The 8,953-nt window shown below is 35.0% G+C and overlaps 1 protein-coding gene across 2 annotated transcripts; it reads left to right on the top strand.

The window, feature by feature from the left end:
* Nucleotides 1–1,841: 1,841 nt before the first annotated feature.
* On the top strand, nt 1,842–8,254 carry LOC123319302 (S-phase kinase-associated protein 1-like). 2 transcript variants are annotated; one of them, XM_044906192.1, is made up of 2 exons: nt 1,842–1,956; nt 5,640–6,290. In XM_044906192.1, the coding sequence occupies exon 2, from the start codon at nt 5,640–5,642 to the stop codon at nt 6,072–6,074; it is 435 nt and encodes a 144-aa protein (XP_044762127.1). In that variant the 5' UTR covers nt 1,842–1,956; the 3' UTR covers nt 6,075–6,290. The 2 variants fall into 2 exon arrangements, 1 of the variants encoding a protein (XP_044762127.1); XR_006538462.1 differs by lacking the exon at nt 5,640–6,290 and adding an exon at nt 7,700–8,254.
* The last annotated feature ends 699 nt before the right edge of the window (nt 8,255–8,953 follow it).

Here is an 8,953-nt window from a genome sequence, read left to right as displayed (position 1 = left end):
TGAAAATGCAAAAAAATCGTTATTTGTACATACTCGAGCGTGTCAGATTTTCATACAGATGGTTAATCTCGGTGTTGCAGACGTGTTGGCCCATTAATCTGGCAATAATCAGGGCGGTTTTCTTAATCTGACAGTTTAAAGATGATATCATGGATGTTTTTGAAGATATTTCTCTTCCTGTACCTCTGATCGTTTCTGTATTCATTATGAAAGTTGTAGATAATAAAATTCTATACAAATTTTGTCTGAAGCAATTTTTCCTACCCCTAACTGTTTTTGAGCTAGAGGATAAAGGCGAGGAGCTTAGCCACACATGCGAAAAGCCAAGGTCAATGTAGAAACCCAGTCTAAGGGACATTCATCGCCTCAGAGACGTTAAAAAGTAAAAAAAATTGCTTCGGACAAAATTTGTAGAAAATGTTATGCTCTACAACTTTTATGATGAATTTGAAACAATTTGAAGCCCAGGAGAGGAGATAATTCAAAAACACTGATTTGTGTGACCCTTATGGTCAATTTTTATTGTTTCGGCTTGCTGAAACTGTCAAATTACATTTTTCCGTTATTCTTGAATCATTAGCTTCAAATTAAGAAAAAATCCACCGCGCTCGAGAATGTACACGTGAAGTTTGGCGCCCTCTTACTTATTTACGTGTCGCTTAAATTGTCAGATAAAGAGAATACCTACTTTTCAACATCTAATTAACAACATATATCTCAATCTTACACGCTCGAGTATGTACAATGATCTTTTTTTACTATTCTGTCTCTTCTAGACTATATATTCAGATGTAATTTTTAGAAGAGGTACTCCAGGCTCCAAGGTATCTTCCCTTTTATTAATCTGACACGCTAGAGTAAATCCCGAATTTCCCTCTTGGGCTCTCCAACTGCAATACACTTTGCTAACTCTCACAGTGAAGGTGGCGGCGTGTATTTTCGTCGAGGTTGGCGTTGTGTTGCTCTGACGAGGTCGAATGAGACCGAAACCATTATGAGCATCCACTCTTGCTAGATTCAACGGTATTTCTGTTAATATATTTCGAGTGATTCAGATCTTAACTTTATTGATTTTAAATCAGCAAATATTTTGTATTTGAATCAATTACGTAACGGAGAATTTGTATAAAACATTGAGCATTTACAATCGCTAATCCCCAAATTTCAGGCCTGAAATCGCCGCCACTGCACTGGGTCGTCCCCAAACACATTCATTCTGATCTGAATGCTTTCACCCCCAACACAAAGGAACTAAGTGGCCGCAGAAGAGTGTGCTCTTTTCTATACCGAACTCACCTATATATTCACATTAAGCTTTGACGTTTTGGCGATCTTTACACACTTTAAAAATTCACATGCTGAAAAGACCGTCCCCCCCGGTATCAGGTTTTTTTTGCAGATTCCTGCGTCCTATTCGAAAGGAAAATGCGATGTCCACGTCTGGGTGAGCGAATTATTTCCACGTGATCTGTTATTGGACAACTTGGGAGTCAGCAGCGGAACTTTGGTACATACACTCGACTACATTGTTGTGTTTTTTGTTTGATAAATTAATAATTCCATTTTTCGTCTTGGCCAATAAATCGAGGGGATGAAATAAGCCAACTTTTGTTGTTACTCAGATTTTTCTGGATAAGTTGACATTATTAGGACGAAGGAAACAATTCAATACTATTAATGACAAGAATATTTAACTGAAAATAGAAGAACGTATATTTTGGCACATCTGTAGCCTAATAAGTACCTGCTCATCATGACATCTGTTGGATTTCATTTGGAATTATCGTGGGTTGGAATTGTCTGTTGTTAATGCTTTAAATTTTTTGTTCGCATATGTTCGTATGTATATTGATTTTAGGTAGAATCTTTATTCAGTTATTTGTGTGACGTCAACTAAAACTGTTGTAATAATTGTACCGTATTTTTATTTTGTGTGTCGTTAATTAACTGTTCAAAGTGAGTAGAAATTTTTCTTTAGTAATTGTTATGAGAAGTTTAATCTATTTTAGTGTATTTTCAATTTTCTCCTATAAATGGAGGAATTATTTCAGGAAGTTTCAAGGTTAAGTCCAACCATTCTATGAGGTTGAAACAAATATAAAGATAAATTGAGGAGTGAAAAAACATTATTCGAGAAAGAATAAATACATAAAAAGTAATCAGAAATAATAGAAAATATCGAAATTGATGGTAGTTTCACTCATTCAATTTTTCTTTTTTGTTGATGACTGATCACACCTTACACAAATGTTCGAATTGTGTATTGTTTTCTGTATGAAAATTTTTTGATCTAACAATGACCTGATCTCATTTTATTATCACAAGCATTTCGTCTAATATATTTTTATCACTGTATGAAACTTATTTTTTGTTTTGTTCGCTGGATATTGTATAAAATAGCTGAATTCCCAATACTTATACTAATATTCATGAAAATTCAAAATGAAATATCATTTAATACTGGCTAATCATCTTATGTACACTGTGTGAGGTTACAGTATCATATCATGTATCATGTATGTGGTATAGCGAAATCTGAAACATATAGGAAATATGTCGAATCGCAACCATTAGGTTTGCCAAAATCTACTTGTATTTAATATCAAATTGAAAATAACGAGCCAAAATCAATATTCACTCAACGTTATTTCACTATAATAACAATTGGGATGTAACTAGTTGATCATTTATGGATAATCGGATTGAATAATATGTTCGTTCATTCTAATCCTTTCAAACTGAATTCATGTTCAAATAATCGACGCATGTGATGGATATTATGTGGTGAGTGGAGATTCAATTCCTAAAACTCAAATTCTCCACAAAAAGTTTCATAACTCTGAAAATTATGATATGATTTCGACCATTTCGAGGAATAAATAATCTATTACGTATGTGTTCTGTGTTTTAAGCGATTTAAAGTGTTTGTAATGAGCTATGCCACCCCTGGAGAAACAAAATTCTCTTCAGAACGACAAACTGAATCTGTGACACTAAACGTAACATTATACGGGCTTTTATTTTAGAAAACGTTCAAATATTCATCAGATAGCGCCCAATTTAATTTCAATACTTGGGTTCATTGAATTTTCTGTATTTTTATGGTAATGAAAGTTTCAACGGCATGTAGACAGAAATTGTATTCTGAAAAAAGTACCACCCAGAGCAGGACTCGAACTCCAGACATTGCAGATGGATCATCACGTCTGCCTGGGTAGCTCAGTTGGAAGAGTACCTGACCGGTAATCAGGGGGACGTAGGTTCGAGTCCTGCTCTGGGTGGTACTTTTTTCAAAATTCAATTTCGGTCTTCATGCCGTTAAACCTCCATTATAAGGATTTGAGATGATATAATGTAGAGTAAATTTATCAAAGAATTTTGTTAATGGGGTTACTCAAACTTGAAAGACCCTGAACCCACCTCCTCGGGTGAATTCCAAATCCAATCGCCAAATGCACACGAGGATCTCCTATCCGTACAGCATCCAAAAAAACCGAAACCTATATATCGGAGAGCATTCAAATTCCTTTTCGTTCACAATGTTATTGTTCGCAGACGATGATGTAGGAAATAGATGGTCTTTCAATAAAAAAGATCAAAGGGCCGCCCTGCAGGGAACGCATCAATGCCTCCTGCGAGAAATCCCGACTGCATTTTCTTTCGCCAACTTCTTAGGACCAGCTAATCTGGTCTCGCTCTCCTTGAAGCTACTGGGAACGCTTTGCGAGATCCCATCTCCTCCCAGGAGATATTTGCTCTATTTTCCCGTGAATCGGTGGAATATACGGATAGCGAGTTGTAAGCCTGTCTCACGGCCACCTTCCGCCAAGACATCCGCCAGTTTACATATGGATTTATTGTATCATTTCTCAAGATTTCGTAGTTGTTAGCTGTGAGGTTAGGTAATAGTTCGAAAAGAGGAGAAAAAACAAGTAAAACCATAGAATGCAAACTTAGTTCGTGGTGAGGAAGCTCACTTGTTACTATACTCCATTCACATTCATTTTAGCAGTCGGTTGGCCATGAAAATTTTACACATTTCACTCTGTATAGTACGAAAATGTGGGGTTATGACGCTTGTCAAATATTTTTGGGTTTTAAATCAACGCTATGTTGCCCGTTCTACGTAAAAGTTTCTGTTATTACGTATTTTATCACAATTGAATCTCTTCGGAAAATATGTGACGAACATAGTTGAAGTTTATACAAACTGATTGAAGGCATACCAAATCCAGTTATTTGCATGGAAAATACAAGAGATCAGTATAATATCATAATATGCACTAGCTTGAGGAGAGTTAATGTTCGTTATCTTCTTTGGAAAAAGTTTGAATACGTTACATCAGTTGTAAATTTCAAAAATATTAACCAGAAGATGAAATGCATATGATGCAGTGGTTGGGAATGGGTATTTCCCGAAGGAATTAACAGATAATTACAAGAATATTGAATTCTTCAACAAAAATAATCTTGCATCAATATAAGTAAAAGGAATTGAAGGTAGTTTCAAGTCCAGATGAACTTCACCTTTGAACAAAAATTTCACATGAATAAACAATTAACAGGACAACTGGCGCGTGTTTTTGGCTGTTCATCTGAATACATTGATATAATAATAATAATTAGGTATTTATTGCTACCTTGAGACATTTACAATGTATAGAACAAGTCAAATGAAAAATAAAATAATCAAATTTCGGGAACTTATTCTACGATGACATTAATCGAAAATCCTGTAGTAAACTTTTCGCATTAATTCACTCAAACATAAAATTCTCAAATGCAACCACTTTTTTTGGTCTGCCAATAGAAGGAAATTCTTTGTCATCCTCTTCATTCACAATCTTTCTGATTGTGGAAATATTCAGCTGAAATATAAGTCGTTCAGATTCGCAGATGAAACAATATATAAATTCTCTTACATTGAATATGTTCGCTACCGTCTAACGTATTGTGGATTTTAGAATATTAAGGTATAACTATTTGAATGAGCGGACCTGAATTCTGAATAGCACTTTCTGAAACCCTGTCTCTTTTTTCAATCCCTTTCGGCATATTCATTGATATAAGTTGTGGCAACGGCGTTATGACATTAACGACATTTCATGAGTGCCAACCTTACTCCGTTCTAGTTACAAAAACTTGAGAAAATTATTTCATGGCCAACCGACTGCTAGAATAAATGTGAATGGAGTATATATGTTATACAGGATGTTCCACATAAAAAACGTGACTTCTTATAACAATTCTTCAAGTGAAATAATTGATGGTTGAAAATTTTTCGAAAATATATTGGGATATTTCCATATTATTGGCGTATTCTGTTGTTATTATTTCTTAGTACTAAAGGTCGGATTCATTGCTACATGACCGAAGACAGCCAAGTCCCTCGCTTCGTCTCTTTCATGCACCCTCTATTTGTTTCCGACTGAACCAAATAGCGTCACTTTTTCTTCCACGGATTACACCATTCAATTCTACTACAAATTTACAATCGCTTTGGCACACTTGTAACGTTCTTAAGAATTCAAGATAGACTGAGGTGAATCGAACATCACGTTTGATAATAATAATAAAACATTAGGTAAATATCTTATTGAAGTTTTTGATAGCCTCACATCACCAAATTTGTTTTTCAGATGCCATTAGTGAAATTGAAGACAACGGACGATGACGTTATCGATGTGGACTATGAGGTCATAAAATGTGCGCATCTCGTATCCGATGTTCTGGAAGACGTAGGCATGCAAGGTTTGCTGACACGTGTATGGCCGTTGGTTAATGTCGATTCTGACACTTTGAGGAGAGTCATCGCTTGGGCAACGCACCACAAAGACAATCCCTTGCCGGACGACGTAGACACCATCCCCCCCTGGGATTCGGAATTTTTGAACGTTGAGAATAAAATATTGTTCAGAATACTGATAGCGGCCCTATTTTTAGGCATACAAAGTTTAATGAATATCGCGCGCAAGAAGGTGATCAGTAGAATGCAGAACATGCCAAATAATCAGATTCTTACTTTATTTTACACCGATCAGCAATTGGTTGAAGAATTTAGTTCGAGATTGTAACAATTATTCCTTAAACGTTCATCAATCAACTATTGTGTGAAATCAATTATTGGTAGGTGAATATGTTTAGGAATATGTAATCAAACATTTTCTAATTATCGAAGTGTGGCTAAGAGAGAATAGCTGAAAAAAAATTCTATGTGATGATACCTGTTTTTCTGAATATACCGAAAATTATGTAATATTTATCATTGGCTCAATAAAGGATAAAATGTTCCTTGATTTTTATTTCGAATCCACACAAATAATTTCTTTTTTTTTCAATAAAGTTCAATGAATAAGTCGAATAGGTTAGGTGCAGCGTTTTTTGAACCTCAACGACTTAAAACTTGAAGTGGGTAAACAGGAAACTCACCAGATGAAGAATATGAGCTTTCAGAATATTGACACTATCAGAATCATGAAATGAAATATTATGCAATATTGTAATGATTTTTGCAAACGTCATTCTTCTCTTTTATTATTCCTGTAAAATTCTATCGGGAGCAAATATGGACCCTTGTGTTTCAGACATAAATCTGATTTCGAAGAAACTTGAATGCAATAGCAAAGTTTCAAAACTGTGAAAAAGGTTTGGCGCATTTCCATTACTATATGACAATTTTTTATGTCAAATTCAGACAACATAGATGGAAGGTTTGATCAGTAATTGGTGAACACTAACGAAGATATACAAAACGACGAACACATTAATCACTTTGTCACAGACAGTTTTTTTGAGCACAGCTTTAATGACCTCCTCGTTGGAAGAAAATTTTGACCTTTGAAACTTTTTTTCAGTTGAGGAAAGAGATGATAGTCAGATGGAGCCAAATCTGGTGAATGAGAGGGGTGTTCTAGTAATCCAAACCCTAAATCAAGAATTTTTTGCATGGCAACATGAGATTCGTGTGCAGGGTCGTTGTCCTGCAAAAACAAAACACCTTTGGATAGCTTTCCACGTATTTTCTCTTTAATTTTTTCCCGTAGAGTGGTCAGTAATGTCGAATAGTATTCTCCGGATATTGTTCAACCCTTATCCAAAAAATCAATCATGATTACTCCATGGCAATCCCAAAAAACTGAAGCAAGAAATTTTCCAGCAGATTTTTGGACACGAACGCGTTTCATCTACCCTTGCACGCTTTTGGTCAACGTTCAAACATTTGGGGATCCATTGTGCAGCAATTTTTCTCATGTCCAAATTGACGTGAACTATATGATGAACGCGTTCGTATGAAATATTCAGTGCTTCAGATATCCGTTTTAGCCCAATTTGACGGTCTGATAAAATCATCATATCATGAACTGCATCGATATTTTCGAGGACTGACACAGAAACTGGCCTTCCCGATCGGTCATCATCTTCAATGGAAAATTTACCTTATATTGATCACCAAGGGTATTAAGCATATCTTCGTAAATCTGCTTACCTCTTAACCCTTTTAAATTATTTCGTAACTCTGGTTTACTTTTTTGACCTCAAACTTCACACTGACACTTCTAATGAGTTATTATTCGTTGCTATGGTAACGCAATATTTTTTTCATGCATGGAACTGGTCTAGGCTAACTAGATATCAATACGTTCTTTTATTTCGAAATTCAGAATCAAACATTTGCAATAATATCATTATTCATTTTCAGATGCCTGTTATGAAACTGCGTACTTCTGATGGAGAAATCTTCAATATCAACTCTGAAATTATGACATGTTCGTGTGTGATATCTACAATGTTAGAGACATTAGGCGATAACGATCTAGAGGATGAGGTGATACCCATTGACGGTGTTAACTCTGAAATAATGAGCTGGGTGATATACTGGGCGATTCAGCACAAAGACGATCCTCCCTATCCACAAAGAGGAGACGATTGCAGAAATCTCGTAGTACCGACTTGGGATACATACTTCTTGGATTCTTTCCCATTTTCACAACTGATAGAAATAATGAAAGCTGCTAATTATTTGTACATACCACGTTTACTCAACTATGCTTCGAAAGTTATGTGTGAAAAGTTCATGAGAGGAAAATATGAAACGGAAGTTTAAAACAATATTGGATAAAGTTTGTTCCATTGAATTCGAAGAAAAAACAGAATCATTTCTTTAATCAACTGGAACAGTTGAAGTTTTACATACTTGTTAAATTGATGTTCGATATCCCAATGACAGGAGTTATGTCTCGTACAAATATTTTAACAGTAGATTCCTGAAGTAGGAAAAAACGCTTTTTCCGCAAAACATTATTTCCAATTCGGCCCTGATAAGAAGATATGGCCATTTAAAGTTTCCATAATGATGAAAACATTTTTATTGTGCGCTGTTTTTGAGACCAGAAGTTATTATAAAATCTTCAACCTACATTTGTCTTTTTTTCCATTCTAAATTATTGAAGCCATAAATAACGATATAGGCATGACGTTTTTCATTTGTTCGAATTTCTATCGAAATATCTGAAGCCTGGTACAAGTGTAAAGTTCAATTTTGATGAGAGATAATAAGAAAATTCCCAATGCCCCCTTCAAAAGAAGGGGGACCAATATTAAGAACCAAAGAAGTAGATAGATTATTTTTCACATGCAACAATCACAAATACATCGAAAAAATATGAGGACCGGAATATTCCTTCTTTTTCATGTTCATTTCTAAAGTAACCCTCGATATGAAAATCTTATACGGGCTATTTTAGTACGATTTGGCTCGATAGTATATTTTTCAATTCATTCATTGCAGAGAATGTTTAAGGGAGATATTAAAACTGATTGAGAATTTGTATACTTACTACCATTGTCCTAATTCTAAGAACTTTCAACTTTCTCCTATTTGGGATGCTGCAATATCCCAGTCCTAAATCACAAATTGGAGAATAAGTACACGCTATTACTCGAAAATTCAAGT

This window comes from Coccinella septempunctata, chromosome 8, assembly GCF_907165205.1.
Source record: "Coccinella septempunctata chromosome 8, icCocSept1.1, whole genome shotgun sequence".
Classification (NCBI taxonomy): Eukaryota; Metazoa; Arthropoda; class Insecta; order Coleoptera; family Coccinellidae; genus Coccinella; species Coccinella septempunctata.
The sequence above is the reverse complement of the archived record's forward strand: the minus strand, read 5'-3'. Positions and strand labels throughout refer to the sequence as shown.

What these genes read in the sequence shown, in the direction of transcription:
- LOC123319302 (XM_044906192.1), top strand. Translation starts at nt 5,640, where the DNA reads ATGCCATTAGTGAAATTGAAGACAACGGACGATGACGTTATCGATGTG.